Source organism: Aethalodelphis obliquidens, unplaced genomic scaffold (genome assembly GCF_003676395.1).
Source record: "Aethalodelphis obliquidens isolate GAN/ISIS:26980383/991018 unplaced genomic scaffold, ASM367639v1 scaffold14, whole genome shotgun sequence".
NCBI classification, from domain to species: Eukaryota; Metazoa; Chordata; class Mammalia; order Artiodactyla; family Delphinidae; genus Aethalodelphis; species Aethalodelphis obliquidens.
The window spans coordinates 15935850-15959530 of NW_020837958.1; the positions used below are offsets into that span (position 1 = coordinate 15935850).

General features: G+C 47.1%; 1 protein-coding gene and 1 long non-coding RNA gene across 2 annotated transcripts; both read right to left on the reverse strand.

Moving 5' to 3' along the window:
• Positions 1-2188: 2188 nt before the first annotated feature.
• Positions 2189-4354, reverse strand: LOC113624871 (uncharacterized). Its single transcript, XR_003434499.1, has 2 exons — positions 3930-4354; positions 2189-2806 (listed from the first exon to the last, which is right to left on the reverse strand). It is a non-coding gene; the product is annotated as an uncharacterized LOC113624871 (long non-coding RNA).
• A 3517-nt stretch (positions 4355-7871) lies between these two features.
• On the reverse strand, positions 7872-21489 carry RCN1 (reticulocalbin 1). Its single transcript, XM_027115107.1, has 6 exons — positions 20923-21489; positions 15796-15989; positions 14598-14776; positions 13166-13226; positions 9948-10147; positions 7872-9057 (listed from the first exon to the last, which is right to left on the reverse strand). The coding sequence occupies exons 1-6, from the start codon at positions 21174-21176 to the stop codon at positions 8950-8952; spliced, it is 996 nt and encodes a 331-aa protein (XP_026970908.1). The 5' UTR covers positions 21177-21489; the 3' UTR covers positions 7872-8949.
• Positions 21490-23681: the final 2192 nt, after the last annotated feature.

The window sequence follows — 23681 nt, forward strand, 5'->3', positions numbered from 1 at the left end:
CCCCCCCCCCCCCCCCCCCCCCCCCCCCCCCCCCCCCCCCCCCCGCCGCAGTCTGCATTCCAGCCATCTGGGATTTGTGTTGTCTCTTCGATTGGCACAGGGAAGAGCTAAATCAGACTCCACCTTGGATCTGTTTCTTTGACTTTAACCTTTGCTTTTAAAAAAAAAAAAAATTATTTATTGGCTGCGTTGGGTTTTTTTGCTGTGCACGGGCTTTCTCTGGTTGTGGCGAGCGGGGTCTAATCTTCGTTGCGGTGCGCAGGCTTCTCATTGTGGTGGCTTCTCTTGTTGCGGAGCACAGGCTCTAGGCACACGGGCTCTAGGCGCACGGGCTTCAGTAACTGTGGCTCGCGGTCTCTAGAGCGCAGGCTCAGTAGTTGTGGCACACCGGCTTAGTTGCTCCGCGGTATGTGGGATATTCCCGGGCCAGGGCTCGAACCTGTGTCCCCTGCATTGGCAGGCGGATTCTTAACCACTGCGCCTCCAGGGAAGTCCAAGAAAATGTAATTCTTAAAGTCACAGGAACACTTAAAGAAGATGCAGTTCCTTCACTGGACTAAAATGTAGATTTTGGCTTTACCTAGTAAGCCAGAATGAAGGAGAAAATGTGAACTTTGTCTGTAGAGAGCCTGAGGTCTGGGCCTAGACCACCACTTACTGCATGCGTGCCTTTGGAAAATTTATTCAGCCTCCCTGCTTTACTTTCTTTCTTGTAAAATGGGGAAAATGAGACCTACCTTGCAGGATGGTTTTGAAGACTGAATACAAAATGTAAAGGATCCAGCACAGCCCTGGTGACCAGGTGCTCATCGATGGCATTGTTTAAAAGTCCTCCTGCATTTTAATTATTTAAAGGTCTTGTGGCCTGGCTCAGAGTTACAGGGAGCTCAGGACATACTGTACCCCTGGTGGGAAGAGGCACTATGTCTTTACTGTCAGTGCCTTAAGAGAATGAGGAAAAGCTGGCAGAGCACTAGGAAAGCAATTGCAGCAAAGAAGCATGGGAAATGAAAATGGGAGAATTTGGTTCTCACTGGATCTCGGAGTCACACTGAAGAGCAGGGATTTCTTTTCCTGTTCCCTTTTCCTTCTCACTTGCTCAGGAGGGAGGCTTCTCAGGGAGGGCAGCCAGGGGCAGGATTCCAACGGGCAGAAGAAGGAGCCTTGCTTCTCCAGTCTGCTGCTCTCTCCAGTGCTTTAATGAAATTCATATTCAGACATTAAAAAAAAATATAACACTGGGGCTTCCCTGGTGGCGCAGTGATTGAGAGTCTGCCTGCCGATGTAGGGGACACGGGTTCATGCCCCGGTCCGGGAAGATCCCACATGCCGCGGAGCCTGCGCGTCCGGGAGCCTGTGCTCCAAAACGGGAGAGGCCACAACAGCGAGAGGCCCGCATACCGCAAAAACAACAACAACAACAACAAAAAACACTTTGTTTTTTTAATTTCAAAGGCAAATCATATTCATTCTGGACAATTCATAGAGGCAAAAAGAAGAAAAAAATTATCCAAAATTCTACTGCTAGACAACTACTGAAACCATTTGGGAGGCTATCCTTTCAAAGTTTTTTCTAAGCAATAAGGACGTAAACCAGTATATTCTTATAATAACAAACGAGATGGAATGGTACACACTGTTCCGTAATGTGATCTTTTTCACTGGGCAGATTTCCATGTCAGTAAATGAATGTATCTAATGTCATGATGGGCGACATCAGTGGATGCTCAGGTAGCCAGCCACAGGCACCCATGGTGCCCTCCCTGGATGGAGACTTGTAGCTTGTTTCTGTGAACCATGGTTCAGTGAGCAACTTTATAGTCGAACTTAGTACAACCCACAATTGTTTCCTTACAGTGAATTCTCACATTCAGTCTTAACTTTCTCAAAAAAAAAGAAGACAATAAGACTATGTGATTAAAATTTTTAAATCACAAGGAGGCCTCTTTGGAGAGGAGGGAAGAAACTGTAACTCAGCATATGATGATTTTATTTCCGATTCTGCTCAACCTCCACGTTTATCTCAAGCACAGCCTTATTTCTCGTCAACAAACTTCAGAAACAAGACAAAGTCCTTGTCCTTAAAGAGATTACAATCTAGTAGCCAGTATAAGAGACACAATAATTCTCTTTCATTTACACAAAAGTACCTGATTTTTTACCATGAGAAGCGAGGACAAGATGGATGCAATAATAATAATAGCCAATGTTTAATGAGAACTTACCATATCTGTGAACTGTTAGTATATTAAATGTTATACAATGCATACACAATGTGTATACAATTGTATAACAAATGTTACACAATGTTATACAATGTATAACAACTGTTAGTATATTAAATGTATACAGTATATACAATGTTATATACAGAATAAGCATTGTGATGTAACTTTCCAGATATTGCGGCCTGAAAACGGGCTTGCTGATGTCCCCCATGGTGGGGTTCATAGTGACCAATCAGTGCACCTCCCACTCGCCGGTCGGCTTTCCTCAGATCGCAGTGGCTGTGTTGGTCATGGAGAAAGTTGGTCATTCCAGCGTGCATTACCGCCTTGCTCTGTTTCCCCCCAAGCCCACCAAGGAGCCACCTTCCGTCGATCTCCGGCACCTCAGTGATGGCTTTTTCTTTGGCCACCCCAAGCTGGCGCAGTTTGCCGCTTTGGCCTGTACCACTGGGTCTTCAGTCCATGTCTTTGTGAATCCAGCCATCAGCAAGCCGGTGGGCCTTCCTGAAGACTTCCGGCGGGGCTTCCTGTGGCTGATGAGCCCGGCCCCAGTGTGAAGGTTTGTATGGGAATCGCGCCTGCCAGAAAATAAAGTGCAGATGATCCTCTAAACAATTTCTTAAGTATAGTTGATTTACAATGTTGTGTTAGTTTTAGGTGTACAGCAAAGTGATCCAGTTATACATATTTTTTCAGATTATTTTCCATTTAGGTTAGTACAAGATATTGAATATAATTCCTGGTGCTATACAGTAAATCCTTGTCGCTTATCTATTTTACGTAGAGTAGTTTGTATCTGTTAATCCTATACTCCTAATTTATCCCTACTCCCTCCCTTTCCCCTTTGGTTACCAAAAGTTTGTCTTCTATGTCTGTGAGTCTGTTTCTGTTTTATATACAGATTCATTTGTATTATTTTTTAGATTCCACTATTAAGTGATACCAAATAATATTTGTCTTTCTCTGTCTGCCTTACTTCGCTAAGTATAATATTCTCTAGGTCCATCCATGTTGCTGCAAATGGCAATATTTCATTCTCCAGACGGTTTCTTTTTATTCCTTAGCTTGTCTTTTCACCCTTAGGAGAGGGTATTTTTTACCCTTTATGAGAGTCACCTAGCTCCACCGATCAAGCATCTCCTTGCGTCAGGCCTGGGCAAAGTGCTTCACACTCAGGGCCTCACTGAGCCCCCCACAACCACCCAGCCGGGCCTCTTTTACAGAAGAGGAAAAGGAGGCTTGCAGAGTGGAAGTCATTGGCCTAAAGTCGTTCAGCTAGTGAGTGGGTCTGACTCTCAAGTCACCTGGGCATGCTCTCTACGGGCATCTTTCTTTATCTCAAATATCTTAGCAGCACGGCCACATACTTGCTGTGGCGTAGGACCGCTAATCTGATGTGAGTCATTAAATGTCCTCAGCTTCTTATACTTAATAACCATGTGAACTCTTCTATTTTTAAGTTGTGAACCTTAAAAAAAACACAAAACTTTCATATATTTAAAACAACAAACACCTTTGACAATTTTCTGATAAATCCACAACCTCCCTCAGTCACTAATGCCACACGTGGAAATCTAAAATGAACCACAAATAAACAAAATCTTTGATGCTGAAATACGTAAGGACCTTATTTTGGTGTAATAATAAAAATGGTTACCATTTCGTGAGCACTGACCACACAAAATGCTTTATGTTCGTTACCTTAATTCATCCTATTTCTCTTCTACAAGGTAAGAGTTATTGTGGCCATTTTTCAGATGAGAACGTTAAGGCTTTAAAGGGAACATCTGGAGTCGGCGAAGGTGTTCTAGTCCAACCTCTGCCTCAGTCCGGAGAAAGGGAAAAGCACAGGCTTAATTTCTCTGGGCCTCAGTTTCCTCCTCTGAAAATATAACATTTCCCAGCTGGGTCTCTGAATATTTTTGAATGTGCAGAGAGTCTTTGATCTGCTTTTGAATTACATTCCAAATCCCTACCACATATAACTAGCTTTGGAATACCCTGACCGTGACAAAAACAACATTAAAAGCTATTCCTGGGCTTCCGTGGTGACGCAGTGGTTAAGAATCCGCCTGCCAATGCAGGGGACACGGGTTTGAGCCCTGGTCCAGGAAGATCCCACATGCCACGGAGCAACTAAGCCTGTGCACCGCAACTACTGAGCCTGCGCTCTAGAGCCCGCGAGCCACAACTACTGAAGCCCGTGCGCCTAGAGCCCGTGTGCCTAGAGCCCGTGTGCCTAGAGCCTGTGCTCCACAACAAGAGAAGCCACCACAATGAGAAGGCTGAGCACTACAACGAAAAGTAACCCCCGTTCTCCGCAACTAGAGAAAAGCCCACACGTAACAACGAAGACCCAACACAGCCAAAAATAAATAAATTTATAAAAAATAAAAAGCTATTCCTTTGTCATTTAATCCATTCAGTTTCACCCAATAATAGATCAGTTTTCAGGTTTTAAAGCACTTCACACAAGAATTCTAAATCTTGGCAAGACCACTAACCAGCAGCCTGGTGTTGGCAGGCATTGATCTATCTGACTGGCATTTGACCACCTGAGGAAGGTCATCAGGGAAAACTCAGTCCTTGCAGTTCTTGCATGTGCATTACTTACCTCATCTTTGTAACTACCTCAAATCCAGTTTGAGTGTTTCCCCAGACCCAGACCCTGGAACTGACCAGAATTGAGAGTGCAGATGGATTTTTGGACATAGCTCCAAGTTCATGTAAATCTCATGAGTTTAAGTGCTGATGACACAATCTTCCCGCTGCTCAAAATTTAAAAACTTGAATGTGAGCCAAAGTGGTGGGTGTTATGACGCTCATTGGTTTTTAGAGGGGAGGTTCTAGAGCTATGAACTTGTTTTAAGAATACAGAAAGAGGGACTTCCCTGACCGTCCAGTGGTTGAGACTTTGCCTTCCAATGTGGGAGGTGCGGGTTTGATCCCTGGTCCGGGAGCTAAGATCCCACATGCCTCGGGGCCCAAAAACCAAAACATAAAACAGAAACAATATTGTAACAAATTCAAAAAAGACTTTAAAAATTGTCTACATCAAAAAAAAAATCTTAAAAAAAGAATACAGAAAGAATAATAATAAAAAAGTACAGAGAGAGCCAAATCTTTAGTTGCATGTACTTGGAGGAAGCTAGATTTTACTACAAAGGTGGCAAAATAAATCTAGACTTTAAAAAAATCCAGTCAGCCATTCACCACTTTACACCATATGATGTTTTTGCTGAGCTGCTAGCAAGTAGGCATGTAACTGTTGTTTGCTGGGCACTTCTGAGCAGATATGACTCCTGCATTTGCTAACAAGGAACAAGTACAGTAGTAATCCAAGCGGATAAAGAAAACCTTCAGGTGTGCAGATTTTCTAACTACATCTTTGTTACACTCGAATTCGTTCAAAAATCTACAGTAAGAGACAAGAGGTACAAAATATGTGTTCATGTTTTGCTTGGACAGATTTTGGCTCCTAGCAATTAATGCTTTCAATCACATTAAGCATATAAATAATGCTTTGTGACATAACAGTATTTCCCATTACAGATCGATTTTGTAGCATTTGTTCATAATCAGACTTGAAATGTTACCTAGAAACAAAATATGTTTTCCTTGAAACAGTCAGACCCTATTAGAAATCTAAGGCTTTACAAATCACCATGTTAACAGCTATGTCCCCTAGCTAAGGTTTTTTTTCCTTAAATAGTGTTAAATTCAGCCCCAGAAGCACTAGTCTCTTTGAGGGTTCTCTTCTTATGTGCACTGACTTGAAAGGAAAAACTTAGTGCTCAAAATATATCTAATGTCTTACTATGTATAACTTAATAAACTAACCAGTATTCCCTTTTGGGGGAAAAGTAACGTTAGCACCTTTTAAAAGTGTTATGCTTGGGCTTCCCTGGTGGCGCAGTGGTTGAGAGTCCGCCTGCCGATGCAGGGGACACGGGTTCGTGCCCCAGTCTGGAAAGATCCCACATGCTGCGGAGCGGCTAGGCCCGTGAGCCATGGCCGCTGAGCCTGTGCGTCCGCAACGGGAGAGGCCACAACAGTGAGAGGCCCGTGTACCACAAAAAAAAAAAAAAAAAAAAAAAAAAAGTGTTATGCTTATAATTGGGTTACACTATATTATTTTCTCATTTTTTAAAAGACAGGTTCTCATTGCTTGAAAAAAATGTGTCAGCCTATTTCTAGGTAAGAGGAGTTATTCTCATTTCTTGACCACATCTACTGTGGGTGAGCAAAGAAATAAAGGGAACATAGATTCAGAGATTTGGAGCAGTAAAATTTAGTGTTAAACTGCAGAGATTTGGGAGCAAGGAACACCTGGATTTGAGTTCTGGTCCTGCCATATAATCAGCCTGGAATCTTGGGCAAATTACTTTTCATTCAGTGAATGTTAGCTATTTTGTAAAATTTTTTTGTAGTATCCCCCCAGGAGTATTCTCTTTGATTAAAGCTACAACCTCTCATTCATTCAGCAAATAATTAGAGTAGTTATTGTAGGTTAGGCTCTACAGTTCTAGGTCCTGGGAGGCAGCAGTAAATTAGACAACTCAGGCTCTTGTTGTCACAGAGCTTATGTACTAGCTCGGAGAAGATGGACAACATACAAACAAGATAGTGTCCAATGGTACGTTTGGTTGAATGGTGGCACCCCCAAAAGATATGTCTACCTCCTAACTCCTGGAACCTGTGAATGTGAGCTTACTTGGAAAAATGGCTTTTTGCAGGTGTAATTTAGGATCTAGGATTAGATCACCCTTGATTATCCAGGTGGGCCCTAAAGCCAATGACAAGTGTCCTTATAAGAGACACACAGAAGACAGACACAGAGAGAGGAAGAAAAGGCCGTAAGATGGAGGCAGAGTGGAGTAATGCAGCCACAGCCAAGGAACGCCTGGAGCCAGAAGCAGGAAGAAGCAAGGAAGGAAGGATTCTCCCCTAGAGCATTCAGGAGCCCAGTCCTGCCAACACCCTGATTTCAGACTCCAGCCTGCACTGTGAGTTTCTGTTGTTGAAATCCACCCTCTTTTGTGGTAATTTGTATGGCAGCCCTACGAGACAAATATAAATGGCAATAGATACATACCAAGGAGAAAATAAAACAGGGAAATGAGATGGGGACTCAAATGGGACTGCTACAAATAATGGAGTCGGGAAGGTCCTGCTGAAGAAGCATGTTTTGAGTTACCCCAGTATGTGTGAGATGGGGGTTCCAAATCAGAAGGATAGCAAGTGCAAAGGGCCCAACCTGGAAATGAACTTGGTGTGTTTGAGGACCAGAAAGTCAGTGGGGCTGCTATGGGAGGTGAAAGGGAGTGGGGCTGATGAGTTGGGAAGGGACCAGTTGCTATAGGGCCTCCTAGGCCTTGATAAGAAGTCCAGATTTTCCTCCAACTGAAACCTGTCTCTGAAAGGTCTTACCATTAAAATGACCTGCACGTTCTCTAATTAGCATAGAGAAGTATATATGTATTAAATAAGTAAATATGAATATGTTCTGAACATTCTAATAGTTGGATTTTTAAAATGCAAAACTTTTATAATCTTACTCATGTCATCTCATCCCACTGTTAAATTCTCTATCAACAGTGAATAATGTCACAAATGGTACATATGAAGTCAAACACCACAGGACACAGTAGAAAATCCTCAGAGGGATCCTTTATTTCATTCACTTTCTCCTTCTAAGGTGGAAGTTCAACCTGTAAAAGTTATTTCTTCCGGTTCAGCCAGTGGCTTGGAACCTGCTTTATCAATTACATGGTGTAAGTGGTCCCAGGGCAGGTCCAAGGGTTGTGGATTCACCAGGACTGGATGAGATGGGTTCCAGAGCTCCACGAAGCAGGCTTTCCTAGGACCCTACTCCCTATTCCTATCAGAGACCAGCAAGGAAAAGGATTGGATTTCTATTCACTTTTTCAAAGATCAGATCTGCTTCATTTACATGTCAAGAAAAATTTCTCAAGTATGATAAAATGTTTACCATTTTCCTATAGTTCTTCAAATGCCTGACATTCATCTTTTCTCCCTACCTTTAAAATTCCTTTCTTTTTCACATAACCTTTCTTAACTGCTTCTTATTGTAAAAAACAAAGACAAAACAAAAAACAAAGACAGGTGGATCTGTTGTGCACATGAGCAGGTCCATGTAGAAGAATGCACAGAGATTTATACGCCATTTACAGTAACAGCTCAGAGTACAAAGTCAAGAAGAAGAATCTGAAATACCAGCCTTGCTCTGAAAGAAGCCTGTGTAGGATGAGACACCACTGAAGCTTAATCAGAATTTTCCCTCACCAATTATTTAACAGTGGCAAATGTAAAAACTCTGCAGTTAAAATACATAGCAGTCACTCCCTATAATGCCCTCTCCCCGCTCACCCAACTTCTGAATAATAGGGCTTTTTCAAATTTTATTCCCCTCCAGTTCAAATTTCATGGAAAAAGCTAAAAAGTCATGTTTTAGCAATGTATCCCCACAGAGCACTGTAATTTACCAAGATTTTAATGTGTTTGGACAGAAATCTTACTCAAAGATCAGTGATGACTATTTTCCAGCAAATATTGAGTAAAAAATAATTTTAACCCCAATCTGAGGTGATAAACTTGCTTTTTGGGGGGACACAACTGCTGTAAATGAGATAATTATAGCAATTATCCAGGACAATAAAAGAAAGCCTATGACAGTCTGTCATATTATGGTGAATGTGCATCAAAGCTCATCATGGTTTTTGGTGAGATCTTCCCCATAATTAGTAGCCTGACTTCCAACAAACATGTTCCAGTTGTCCAAGATCTCCTCTTTAGTGAGCTTTTCATCCTGTAGGAGAAAGAAAAGAGCTCTGTCACAGAAACTCTGGTCACTCTGAGTCATCACAGCATGAAGCTCATGGTATTTCATTGATCTGCAACATTTAAAATATTACATTTCATAATAAGCTACTAGGTACCTCCTTCATCTACCATCACTGCCCTGCAAAACCCCAAATTGGAACAGCCTCCTGCTACAAAAGCTGTGCGAAAATATATCAGAAAAGTCCTCAAGGAACTGAGGAGCCGGAGTCTAGTTATGTCTACACACAATGCTGGCATTCCCAAGACAGGCCCCGAAGAATTCTACTTCCCTTTTATGGCTTGACTGCAAAACTTGACTGTCTCCCGAGAATTTGCAGCTGTGATCAAAATGGGAAGAGGCAGGACTTCTTTCTAAATCTCATTTATTTATTTATTTGGATACTGACCAATAGATATTGGCTCGGAGCCAGCACGGTGAGCTGGCCTGAGGATGCCGAGACTTTAATGTGATGGGCTTCCTTCTGCCTCACATGCTGCAGATGTCTGATGAGTGTCTGCTGACTGAATGAATGGATGAACAAGCTTGTCCTAGGGCAACACAGGGCACACCTCTTAAATCCATGCCTGCCCACAGCCAACAAAGTGACCGGTTCTGCGATCCTAGGAGATGGCAGTGAATGTTAAGTGTGACCCACAGCAGACTCTCCAGGAACAGGAGTGTCTGGGCCTAATGAGCTCACCGTGGGTTATCACGGTGTTGGCTGAAGTTCACAGGTCTCTGATGTAGGGCAGGAATGAGAGAAGTCAATAAGGACACGGCCACATGGGCCAAGGCAAACATCAAAGAAGCAAACAGAACCAATCTTATGTAAACTGTCTCCCTTCAAGGAATGATTCCAGAGGACGCTGAAATACCTTATTTTTGTCCGACTCATACACCAGGTGCCTGGCCTCAGCCTGTGCGTGGTCATAGTCTTGTGGGAGGATCCAGTGGCGGATCTCATCTTTGTCCAGCTTCCCGTCCTTGTTCAGATCTCGGAATTCATTAAACTGCTCCCGTTCTGACAGCACCCAGTCTGGCTCAGGGCCATTCTCCTCGTGGGAAAACATATCAGCTGGAAGGAAAGGCTGTTCTTGGTTATAAAGACAAGTGGGAAAGTAAGTCCAAGAAAACCTGACCTCTAGCAATCTAGAGACCTAACCAGACACCTGGGGGCAGTCTCTTGGGTAAATAATGCAATGATTTATCCACTATGAAGGCCGCTTAGTGGGCGAGAAAGAACTGTGCTTGGGAGCCAGAAGATGAATTCTGGCTTTTGACTTAGTTCAGTCCCTCGTCTGTAAAGTGGAGACAATAACTTATTACTCAGAAGGTTATTATGAAGGTCAAATGTGAAAGCCCTCTACAACCCAGCCTGGAACTATACAGGTGAAAACTAATAACAATGACCAATAACAGCACTTTCTATGGTCCAGATGCTGTGTAAAGCACATGCTTTTTTTTTTTTTTTTTTTTTGCGGTACGCGGGCCTCTCACTGTTGTGGCCTCTCCCGTTGCGGAGCACAGGCTCTGGACGCGCAGGCTCAGCGGCCATGGCTCACGGGCCCAGCCGCTCCGCGGCATGCGGGATCCTCCCGGACCGGGGCACAAACCCGTGTCCCCTGCATCGGCAGGCGGACTCTCAACCACTGCGCCACCAGGGAAGCCCAGCACATACTTTTTTAAATTTGATTTTTCATTACAATCCTATGAAGTTAGGTGTCATTATTCCCACTTTATCGATGAAAACACCAAGGCACAGCCTTAACCCAAGGACCCACAGCTAGTATGAGAATGTAGTAGGCTACACAGGAACATGGGCACTCTGCTTCCAACCCATAGGCTTAACCACTGTGTTTACTACAATTGTTGTTTATATCATTTCCAGGGGGCTTTCACATATATTTGATTTCATCCTTATAGCAATTTTATAAGATAGATAAATACCCTCATTTTAGAAAATGGCAGGGAAAGGAAAAAGAAGGCAAAGTTTATCCATTGTTTGCTAAGCTACTAGATCTTCTTGGAAAAGAGATACCCTGAGGGCAATTTCTCTTTTGATGGAAACAGCTTGCAAATGTCAGATGGTAGAGACAGTAGGTAGTGAACGAAGGAAAAAGAGAGGCAAGACCCTGCGTTCAACGACAAGTAGACCCACACCATCCTGGAAACATGGGTGCTGTGTCTTCCCGTTTTACAGATAAGGAAACGGGCTTATACTGAGTGATTACACGACTCCCACAGGGTCTCAAAGCTAGTAAGCGGAGAAGCCAGGACTCTTAATTCCAGTGTTCTTCCCACTACGCTACATCACCACCAGTTTCCACTGGTCTCTGCCTGCCGAGAAGCCTCCTCCATAAATTGAAGTCACTTGCTAGACAAATCTGGCCATCCGGTCTCTCTGACTCCAAGTCACTCAAAATTCAGTTTTCAAGAACAATGAGCCTACCTCCCTCTCTGCCAGTGTAAAGAACGGAATGTTTCTTTTAGACAAAGCCACTCAAAGAGTTTGCCCCTGACTTTGCACCCTTTCAATGCAGATCAGGAGGAGGGTGGGGAGAGCACCTAGTTTTAATCAAAAGTGCTACATCGTTTTAATCAGTCAACCTTCCCTGTCAGTCTAATTCCGCCACCACTGTCAAGGTGTCCGGGGATCTGAACCTTCCCGCACACGCACGTGTACCAGGCCTGAGGCAGGCTCTGCTGCTTGCACTGATGACGGGGCTGTCAGCACTGGTTATTCTACAAAGAAAGGTAGTGCCACCGAGATGGCTTTAATTACTGTGGCGAGAGCTGCCCATCTGTTACCACAGACAGAGGGGGACAACGTTTGGTTCTTCAGATCAAATATAATTCCAAACGATTAGAAGAAACTTTGCCCTTCATTCAGAAGGCACTTATTCTTCTGTATGGGGTGGCAAAGTAGTACAACCACACACCAGAGACTGATGGCAACACGGGCTCTTCTTTTATGTTGAAAGGTAATTAACTGCCTCTGTTAAATATCTGCACAATGGGCTTCCCAGGTGGCGCAGTGGTTGAGAGTCCGCCTGCCGAGGCAGGGGACACGGGTTCGTGCCCCGGTCGGGGAAGATCCCACATGCCGCAGAGCGGCTGGGCCCGTGAGCCATGGCCACTGAGCCTGCGCGTCGGGAGCCTGTGCTCCACAACGGGAGAGGCCACAACAGTGAGAGGCCTACGTACCGCAAAAAAAAAAAAAAAAATCTGCACAAAAATTATATTCATCCCATCCTTCAAATGATTTTCCAGCTTTTACTTTACTGAGACTTGGGAAAAGAAGCGCTATCACGAGAAGGTGGCGTGCAGCTGGGGCCACGTGCCAAAGCACTGAAGTAGCAGCCGCTGAGGATCAAATGGAAATATCCCTGCCATCTTCTCTAGTCCTTCATGCTGGGAAGGCTCCTGGGCAGCGTCTGACCCGGGGCACTAATTGGAGCCTCATTCAGCCAGGGCTCAGTTACCTGCAAACACACTTCTTGATGTTGCTTAAGTGGAGCCCTTCAGAACAAAAAACTAGGAACAGTACTCCCAATGAAAGACCAAAAACCAGAGGCGTAAGACGGCTATACTATGGGGCAATCGTGCGCTTTGTAAAAGGATTTACCTAAGAAGGAATGCCCTTCTGCAGAGAACTCGGGCATGTAAACAGTTCTGTTGACCACAGCTCCGTCCACCCAGTTTCTAGGCCCCGCTGGCTAACAGTGTGTTGTAAAGTCTGTCCCCTGAGACTGTCCCGCTCTAGCTTCACTGTACATCTCTGGGATCTCCAGTCCCATTTCGCAAAGGTAGAACTACACGGAGTGATGAAGGGCACCTCTCAGAGCCGAGGGATCAACTGCTGGCCAGCCCTGGGGTGCGGCCAGCCTTTTGGGCTCTTCTCCACTAGGAATGCCTCCTTGAATCTGCACCGCTAGGGCTGGTGTGACAAGCCCCTCTCACTGGGAAGTAACAGGAGTGACACCTACAGACTTACAGCTGCTGCTGAAAGAGTCATCTGAGGAAAGTAGCCAGACGTGGGTGGAGGACGCTGCCCAGTTGGGACACTGGAGCAAGACTCCAGGCCAGCACTTACCAATATACTCATCCTGATCTACAAAGCCATCCCCATTCTTGTCGATGTCCTCCAGAGTCTCCTAGGAAGCAAAGCGGGGGATTTTAAAAGCAGCACCCTCTCTGCAACTGAAAATGTACCTACAAGCCCAGAGGCACTCTAATTATATCAGGAAGCCCTGCCAGGTCAACCGTCTCCACCCTCCGGCCAGATCATCTCTGTGTACTGGTAGGAACCCAGCCTGAGAACCACTGGACTAAAATGATCACAAGACAGATTCCAGTGCTAACTGGACCCTGAACACCGAGTTGGTGTCAGAAAAATATGGAACTATTTTGGGCAATTAGAAACTAAAAGTATATCTGACTTCCGAATGTATTATGTTGTGTATTTAGTATCAATACATTTGACTTCTTAACTAGGTTTTTTGCTAATTAAATGAGTCTACTGTCCATGTCACAGAAACTCAAAGGCATCCCAGAGAAAATGGCCAACCTGAGAACAGAGCCAATCAGAAGCCCATAATCCACTTCCCCATCTTCACTGTCTTGTGTCAGACTAGCTATCATTAAGTAGGTGTTGGGTGGTAAAAAGGAATGATTCTTAAAGCCACTGCCCAGTCCCTGGGGTCACTGTGGTCATAAGGATGAAGCATGAGGCAAGAGTGAGCCCATCCACGACTGGGTCCAGTGCTGGTTGTCTCCCAGCATCAAAACAATTGGAACTGCCTTGGGATATCGGCCCTGAAAACAGGCGATGGCATTTATGTTACTGTCGTGGAAAATGAAGACAGGTGGGACCCAACAAGACACTGGAAAGCAAATACACTCCAAGGGGAGCATCCTTTCCAAGCATGGTCCGACTCTGAGTTTCCATATGATTTAACAGTACAATGCATTCCATTTCTGAGTCTTTTTGTTGTTCCCTCAGATAGGACAGAGGCTAGCTCGTTGCTCACTAAGCGCATTTGTTCTTTCTGGGCACACATCTAGACTGCATTCCCCTGCCTTGTTATGTGTGGCAGGAGCCCTCGGAAGAGTGAAGGCAGGCCATGCCTCCTCCTCGGTCCTTCTCTTCTTCTATCTACCAGCTGGTAGTGGCCAGGATGACCTCAAAGCCACAGGATGGTGGAGGACAAGATGGAAGTAGACTGGGAGCCTGACAACACTGGAGAAGAACTGCCCAGGAGATCCACCTGACCGGGACCATCTGCCCGGGATTGGATATAACCTTTGATTGTGTTAAATGGCTGGGATTGGGGGCTACTTGCTACGGCAGCTACCCTGCCCTGACTGATCTCCTGGGTACACAGGTATTCCGGTGTATTCCACTTCAGGGTCCTTATCCCATGCCCTTCAGGCTGAAGAACGTTCTCACTTTGCAGGAAGGGACAAGGTTTCCATGCAGCTTTCGTCCTGGTCTTTTGCCAGCGCAGGCTCTTTCTCTATCTTACCAAAACCACAATTTCCTTCATATGCTCAAACTCCTCAGGGTGCAGAAAGGCGGTGAACTCCTCCCGGGTGGCTGTCTGGTCACCATCGAGGTCTGCAGCCTTGAACCTTCTCTCGTCACGTGGCAGCATTTTTTTAAAGGTGTGATGATCTGAAGTATCATGAAACTCTGTGGGGTTTCCTGGAGGATGTACACAGAAACGTGAAAACCGGGCGCCTAAGGCGTTTTCTCCCACATCACTTCTCCTTCACACCAAATGGTACATAGAAGACAAAAGGTCCTGACCTATCGAGTTCTTTGAAACATTTTATTTCAGAACGCCTCTAGTGTCTGTCCCTCCGTACCACCATACAGTCCATGCCCTAAAGACTTGTTAGAGGCATTACAGCAAGCGGTGAAAAGCATAGGCTTGAGACCATATTAATGCCATACTTCTCTCTGCAGAACCCTACTTTCATTATATTATTTGATCCAGAACATACAGAGGCTCCCTAGTACCCAGGACATCTATTCTAAATGGCCCTTCGACTCTTTTCAAGACCTCTCTTCATCTGGCTGGGCGTGTATGTGTCTTTGGTTCTCCTCAAGCCTGTCCCCTCTCGGCTCTGCCAGGCACCTAGTGGGTCTGCACCCAGTGCTGGGCACACACCCCCTCCATCATTCCCCCAAAACAAGCATGACTTATGTCCAAACCCTGCCCCTCCAGGGCATTGCTGAATGCATTGCTGCACCTTTGCCCCTCCAGCTAACCCACCTTCCCCACCCGTCTCTATCTCTCCAAATACAAATCCATTCTTTAAGGCCCAGTTCCCAAGCCACCCTCCACCAGGAAGCCTTCCTGGACTGTTCCAGCTTACTCGGTCCTTGCTACCTGAAATTCCGCAGCATTCTGAAACTGTAACATAAAACATGCTTCCTCTCTGCTTTGTTCTCTGGGTGTACCTCTGAGACTGTAAGCTCAGGTTAGGGAGCAGTTTATTTTTTATTAGACCCTTGCCCCCTTCCACCTACAAGTTCACTCACAGTAAGCAACTTGGTGTATTCTTAGTAAGCAGATCAGGATGTTACACAAGCAGTTTTTACTTAGGATGTTGAGACGTCTCCCCAAAGGGGGTAGATATGATGAGACAGTATAGTTTCCCACAAGAAGCTTGTTACACAGGCCCCAGCTGTGTAATCGCTCTTGCAGCACCTCTTACCTAGGTAGTAACCGTAGGTGGCTTGTTTGTATTCTTCCCAGGAAATTTTATCGTCTTTGTCCCGATCATAATCCTTCCAGACTTTGGCGACATTATCGTAGATGTACCTTTTCTGCACCCGTTTGATCCAGGTTTTCAGCTCCTCGGTGGTGACAAAGCCATCCCCATCATTGTCAATTCGATCGACAATCTTCCTGTAGTTAAAAAAAAAACCCACAAGGCTATTATCAAAGCTTGTGTGATCCTGCTCCAGAAAGAGATCAAACACCTGCAGAATCTAAGATGCATAAATGCTAAAATAAAATCAATGATCCGACGGTGCTGGAAAGGATCTTGAAGTTTATCTTTTCCAAGGATGATATGCCTTCCCCACAACCACCTAATGCCAATGGCAGACACTACTAGTGGATCAGGCCCTTCTGTCCTGATAAAAATCCTTGATGTGGCCTCAGAATCCTTCTCAACACAGTGCTCTGCAGAAACTGAGTGAGTTGATTTGTAAGATGAAACCTAGCAGTCTTCCCTGATATAGTCTAACTCCCTCATTTTAGAGCAATGAGGGAGTATTTGGTACCACTGGGGTAAGAATCCATGTCCTCTGGCTCTAAGCCCAATGAAAAAGATGGAAGATTCTAACTAAACCAACCAAAAAATAAGTGGGTTTTTTTTGTTTTTTTGTTTTTTTTAATCTCACCACTTTGGATTCAAAGACTTGAAACTTAAAGCAGGAGGAGACCAGATCTTGGACGTAGCAGAAAATGTCAGGGATGAGGGGCTTCCCTGGTGGTGCAGTGGTTAAGAATCCACCTGCCAATGCAGGGGACACGGGTTCGAGCCATGGTCCGGGAAGATCCCACATGCCGCGGAGCAACTAAGCCCGTGTGTCACAACTACTGAGCTTGCGCTCTAGAGCCTGCGAACCACAACTACTGAGCCTTTGCGCCTAGAGCCCGTGCTCTGCGACAAGAGAAGCCACTGCAATGAGAAGCCTGTGCACCGCAACGAACAGTAGCCCCTGCTCACCGCAACTAGGGAAAGCCTGCAACTAGGGAAAGCCTGCGCGCAGCAACGAAGACCCAACACAGCCAAAAAAAAAAAACAAAAAACAGTCAGGGATGAAAGAGCCTTGACATTTATTCAAGAAACTTGACCAGCTAAGCAGCTGCAGGAGCCTCAACCCCTTGCTCTTAGGGTGAAGACCCCTATGCCCACTGGCATCTCCTGCTCCACAGCTGGCCCAGGTTCCAGCAATTCCCCACTGGACTTCACGAAGGCACCCCAAACCCCTGTCCAGAGCAAACTTCAGGCTGGGAACTCAACAGTGTCCATCTCTAGGCCAAAGGGCCCCAAGCTAGGGATGCCATCCCTGAAGGAAACTTCAAAGACACCTGCAAGCTATTTCCAATGTTTAAGAAAGTTTTACCCTAGTAGTCCATTTACCTGGGATGATGTCATACAGGCTAATTAGGGATTTGTTTCTTTGCTTTGGGCTGGAATTTTATCTTTCTTACTGTGAACAGAAGTTCAAATCGGCAGTTACTCTTTGATCAATTAGAAATGGAAATGAATTCATTAGCACTTGAATCTCCATCTCCGACCAGAACCTGGCTGGCCCAAGCTCCTCTTTCTCAGGAAGGTGTAAACTTTACTCACAGCTTTGACTTGTCCCTTCATTTGCAATTTTAACAGGTCTCAAGACCAAAAGACTAAACCTCAAGTATCTTCCTTCCAGGAAATCACAGCTAGACACAGCAGAATTCTTTCAACACAGTGCAGTGTTCAGCCTACCTACTGTGCGCCAGACACTGCTCCAGTCCTGGGGACACAGTGGTGACATGCCCATCGTTATCCAAAGCCAACTGAGAAGCAGAATCTCAAACCAGCAAAGACCAAACCACGTCAGACAGTATACAACCTGTTTTTCTGGAAAGGACAGCATCTAATCTATGCCAAAGAAATATCCAGGACATAGCTCAGCCTGACACGTAGTGGGAGCTCAATAAATATCTGTTGGAAGCATATATAATCTTAACCTCTCTCTTTAAAAATATCAAACATGAGCTCTAGGGAAAGGAGGCTATGATGTAAATAAACCAAACGCTATAATCAGAACACCTGGACCCTAGTCCTGTGTGATCTTGGGCAACTGACTTGACTCTCTGAGTCTCAGTTTCCCCATCTGTAAATGGAACACCTACTTTACAAGGAACGTTGTGAGGAGTAGAGGAGAGAATGTGTGCCTTTCCTCACTAAGGATGACAATCCCCACCACAGGAGGATGGAGAACTCAACAAACTGGTAACAGGTAACGGGAGTAAGCAAAGCGTCCTGGGAGCGCGGGGATCCCCTGACAGCTGCCAACAAGGCTGCCCAGCTCTGCTCCAGACAATGACTTACTCATGGAAAAATGGGCCATGGGTGTCAAGAGAAGCCGGAAATCGGGGGCTGTATGTGAAATCGCTTTGATATTAAATGTTGGCAAGTAATTTACATTTTTTTCTCAGACTGCGCAGCACACTTGTGACTGCATGAAGCCTCTGGGTCCCCACTTTTTTTGTTTGTGTCTTCAGGGGCCTTAGAGCTGTCATGTTTTCAGAATCTATGGGCAGATGGTGGTGACAAAGCTGCCTGGATCCAGTCATGCTCCTGCCTCTGCAGTCCGGACTTGGAGGGGACTGTTGCACCAGGAGCTGTGGACAGAGAAATGGCTTCTTACGCTCTGCCAGTCCCATACCGCACCCATCATTTCCAACGCTCCAGCCTCCTCTGCAGTTAGCCCAGATTTACCTTATAGGTGAGCGGTGTGTCCACTACCCATCCAGTGGCTCAAGGCCAGAAAACGGATGCCACCCTTGACTGCCCCCTCCTCTCCCCCACCCACCCTGACATTGAGCCAAAAGCAAGCGCTGCCAGTTCCCCCTCCAACGTGGCTCTGGGTTTACCCTCTCCCGCTGTGCCTGATTTAGGGGCTCACGGCCACCCTGTGCCCCTGGTCTTGCCATCCGTGCCTCAGTTATGTTCTCTGCCCTACTGCCAGTCCAACTTTCCTAATGAATTTTTGGGATGATGACATTTCTACCATGTACAGAATAACGTCTAATCTCCACCTCACAGAGGTCCTTCCTGCTCTGCCCTTGGCCTCCTCGCCACTCCCACCTCCCACTTTTCCTGCCCTGTCCCTTTACTGTCCCAACACCCCGAATCCACAAGAACAGATTTCAAAACCTGTATAAGTAGGCTGTTCTCTTTTCAGTATGCCTTTCCCTGCTTATACTCCTGGTAACCTCTGAGTCGTGCCACAAGCTCTGGTCAGGTGACTTCCCAAACCCCCAAGTTACTTTCTCCAACCTGAAGCCTTAGGGAGCTCCTTTTCTCCGAGATGAGGTCATTTTGGCTTTTACATGCCACCATCACAGCAATTATGCGTAGCATCTGCTTGAATCTCTGCCCTCCGCATATGATTATAAGTACTTTATGGCCTAGAACGTAAGGTTTTATTTTTGTAGTTGTCAGGTATCTAACACGGTACCTGGAATACAGTAGCCATTCAAATGTTTGCTGCGTGAATAAATGGATGCAGACTGACATATATACACTATTATGTATAAAATATATAACTTATAAGAACCTGCTGTATAAAAAATAAATTAAATTAAATTAAAAAAAATAAATGAATGCAGCTAAGGTGTTCATACAAGGGTCAAATGGAGACCAACTCCATTACCACTTGCTCATCACCACTTGCTCTCTTACTCATTATGATGAAGGCATTGAACTGGAAGCCTTACGACTGAAAAGTGGAGTTCCCTACTCCAATCCCTCAAACTTCTCCTCCTCCTCCCTGGTGACAAACGGCTGCCACCCGGGGCCCCAGAATATATCAGCTTCCAAGTGCCTCAAGGCAATACAATGGACTGAACTCATCAATGGCTCCCTTTGTTAAAGCCCAAACTGGAAGAGAAAGTACTTCTCTGCAAAATAAAAGGTGACTGTTGGGAGGTGACTTTGAAGTTCAAAGATGTTTTTATCAGAGCAGGCAGATGGTGCACCTACACAATAGGTATAATTTAGCCTCATATTCTAACCAACCACATTGGCCTTTGGTAGCCCCCATCAGCACAAGGATGGCTGTGTTCTTTTTTTTGTGTAACAGGCCAGAAAGACCCTCCACCCCCAGGAACCAGATTCCTGGAGGCCTGGTGCCCAGTAGGCAGGCCTCTTGGGACCCTCCCTAGACGGGTCTCCATCTGGGATCAGGCTGACTGCTGATTCCTCTGTGGAAGGGTTCCCAGATACCTTTGCACAAAGCTCAAGTGTCTCCCCAGGGGCTGCGGAGAGGGTGCACTGAGATGTACCCAAGTTTTGTTTCCCAGGTTTGGTTTCTGACTCAACTGCCTTCAACAGTGAAATTCACAACCTGTCACCACACCACCCTCCAGCTTTTTGCCCCCAGCTGCCAAAAGACTGGGTGCCTCTGCTGCCATCAGAAACTGCTGGAAACAGAAAGGAGGACCAGTTTCCATTTCCACCCCCCGTCACCAAATGCCCCTCCCTTCTGAACAACAGGATTTTTATACCCCTTACTTCCGATATTGGGGCGATTAAGCAGAAGGCAAGAACACCCCAGTCCCGGCCCAGGGACACAGGCCAGGAATCAACCCTCTCCGCTGCCCCTTCATCTTCTACCCTTTAATGATAATCCTTGAGACCTTAGCAGTGTCTCATGCCCTCCTCTCTTGGAATGCGGGGGGAAGACAGAAACCGGGAGGGTGGGGAAGAACTCATGTCACTAAAAGGCCACCGTGGACAAATTTTTCTTTTGTACGCTCTCTCCCCTCCCTTCTGATGCAACCCAGGGGAGGGGGCGGGCCCTGGCCGTCCTGGCTCCCGCGACCGCTGCCACGTTCTCGCCTCCCCGCGGGAAGCCACCCCGGCCCCGGCGGCGATCAGCACGCAGGGTCCCGGCGTCCGCGGGCAACTTTGCCCCAGCCCAGCCGCCGGGCCCGCCGGATCCCCGCCCTTGGGTCCCGGCGCCCAATTTCTCTTTCGCTTTGTGGCTGGTGGTCCGCGCGGCTCCCGCGCGAGTGGCCCCGCGGGCACCTGCGGAGCCCCCGAGCGTGGCCTCACCCCAGCCTCTCCTTGCTCTCCTCCGAGGTGAGCTGGTCGAAGGTCTTGGAGTCCTCCTTGCCCAGGAAGGCCTCGTGGTCGTATTGGAAGCTCTGGTTGTCCTCGGGCGGCCGCTCGCCCAGCTCCGAGTCGGGCCGCACCACGCGCTCCTTGCGCACCGTGGGCTTGGCCCGCAGCGCCGGGGGCCCCAGCACCAGCGCCAGCAGCAGCCCCAGGGCCAGCCCCAGGTGGCGACCGCGGCCGCCGCGCGCCATCGTCGGGAGCGGAGAGCGGCCCGCGGGGAGGGACCGAGCGAGCGATGAGAGCGGCGGCTCGGGAATGCGTGCTCGAAGCGAGCGCGGCGGCGGCGGCGGCGGCTGGGCTGGGGCCAGCGCGAGGAGGGAGGGGACGGGCCGGCCCCTCGGCCAGCGCCCGCCCCGTGCCAGAGCGGAGGGGCGCGCCCCAGGCAGCGGGCAGGGGAGCACCGGGCGGCCCTGCTCACGCGCCCATTGGCCGCCGGGCTGCGGGGGTAAGCCGGGGCCGCGGAGCCACGTCGCCCGCCCGGGTGGTGGGCGCAGGGCTCGGGTTTCGCCTCGGCCCCTCCCCGCGATCTCGTCGCGAGGGGCGGGCCCAGGCGGACTGGGCTGGGGACTGGCGGGCTGGTTAAGAAGACCGGGAAGTTCTTTGTCAAGCAACAGATGTTCGGGGTAAAATTCCCTCTCCCCTTTCGGTTCCATAGAACTGAACGGAGGGAGGCGCTGGCTCTCCCCAACTTCCAGCTGGGAGCCCGAATCTCAGCCTCAGACGCCGCCCCAAGAAATGCTCTTAAAACAAATTCAACCCCACTTACCCAAACTTGGAGTGTGATTAGAAACGCAAAGAGACTGGAAGGAGACCCGGGTGGGCGAGGTCTCCTAGAAACAAGGGTCGCAAACTCAAATGTGGTGGAGGGCCAAGCAGATGACGTCAACATGACGAGAGACCATCTAAACAGAGCAGCCCTATGCACTCCGGCTGCCAGGAGGAGTGCAGGCCCCAAGTTGGCAGATGGTCTCAAAAGAAGTCAGGATCTGGGATGTCTGCTTTCATTTCTAAAGGATGGCAACTCACTGTACAAAAGGACTACATGTCTTAAACAAATCTTGTCTGTACGTTGAATCCGGAGTAATGCTACCGCTGTAGAGAAGCTCTGTAGAACTTTATGCAGTGATGAAAACGTTCTATATCTGGGCTGTCCAATAGGGAGAGGCTAGTGAGCACACTTGACAGGTAGCTAGTGGAACTGAGGCATTGAAAATTTAACTTAGATTTAAACTTAGATAGCCACGTGTGGCTAGTGGCTGTCATATCGGACAGCTCAGCTAGAGCAACGATTCTTTGTGTGTTACAGCCTTTTGAGGCTCACTGAAAGCCATGGACCCTCTTACAGAAAAATGTACATACAGCTACAGGCTTGGATGTTTGATTAAAGTGTCAGAGGATGCACGGATCTTCTGAAGCCCGACTGTGTGCCCCAGGTTATGACCCTCTAGTCATCTAAAATTGTGGTTGAAGAGGAGCCCAGCCCTATAGCCCTGGGCAGCTGAACTCCCAGAGCTTCTCCTTCATCTTGCTCCGTCCCCCGTCCCTGATCCTCTAGAAAAGGTCACTGGGCTGTGCTTCTTGCTCTTGCAATAAGGATAACAGGACATTATCAACAGCAGTATAGGTCCAAATACCTGTCTTTTGAAGACTTCTTTCAGTCAATTAGTGAATAATGATTGTGTGCCTTCCATGGCCTAAGCACTGGACTGGGTGTTGAGGGTACACTGGGGAACATGACAGTCATGTTTTTTGGAGAACTATAGTGTATGTGAACAAATATTCATTCATTCATTGACTCACTCATTCATTCATTCATTATACTGAGCACCTGCTAAATGTCAGGGCTACGCTGGGCACTGGTTTACTGAGTAGCCACAGATGGCAAATCAGCATGACAAGTTGTTGGGGAGGTAGGCATTCGGTGTCATGGGTTATGTCAGAGGGGATCGATCTGGGAAGGCTTCCTGGAGGAAGGGACATCTAAACTGAGACAGAAGGTGAGAGGGATAAGCCAGACAGCAGGAGTTTGAATATATGAGAGGAGGATAAGTTCTGTGTGAATGGGCAGGGAGCATTAGAGTTTGAGGTAAAGTCCTTGTGATCCTGTACATCCCCACTGGTTGGCAGTGAGACCTGGATGTATTCCTCTGTGCCTCACCCCACCTGCACTGCCTTTGCATGAGACAGGAAGTGCTGTGCTTGAGTGGCTTGTCCCCCACTGCCTGTCCAGAGGCTTGGATTTCAACCAATACGAAGCATTTCTTTGGGTGTGTAAGATCTCCGCATTGAAACACAAGGGGCCCCGAGGCAGGTGGCTTAGTACCTTCTGTGCTCATCTGGCAAGGAGGATGTGATTTGTTGAGTGGGGGGTGAGGGGGAGGAGTGGGAGGAGGCACAGAGCCAGGAAGATCAAAGCTAGAAAAAGAGGAGGAGGATAAAGAAGGGAATGAGAAAGTGGGTGGAGTTTGGAGCCAGTCTTTGCTTATTTGCAGTGTTGCTACGGCAGGCCTGGGCCCCCGGGATTGATGCAGACTCTCAGGAATGAGAATGGCACATCCTTTGACCCTGTTCTAGTTGGTTTCCTGCCAGACACTAGTGGTTTCCAACAGTTAGATTGTTCCAGAGGTAGTCTTGGCTCCCATGGGAATTACCAGAGAATTCCAGCACTGCTGTGAATGTGGAAGTTTATATCATTT

Excerpts from the sequence above, each read along its gene's own strand:
- RCN1 (XM_027115107.1), bottom strand. The coding sequence starts at position 21,176 with ATGGCGCGCGGCGGCCGCGGTCGCCACCTGGGGCTGGCCCTGGGGCTG. Across the intron at positions 14,777-15,795 it reads CACCTACGGTTACTACCTAG|GAAACCCCACAGAGTTTCAT; the intron begins GTAAGAGGTGCT and ends TACATCCTCCAG. Across the intron at positions 13,227-14,597 it reads TGAAGGAAATTGTGGTTTTG|GAGACTCTGGAGGACATCGA; the intron begins GTAAGATAGAGA and ends TTTGCTTCCTAG.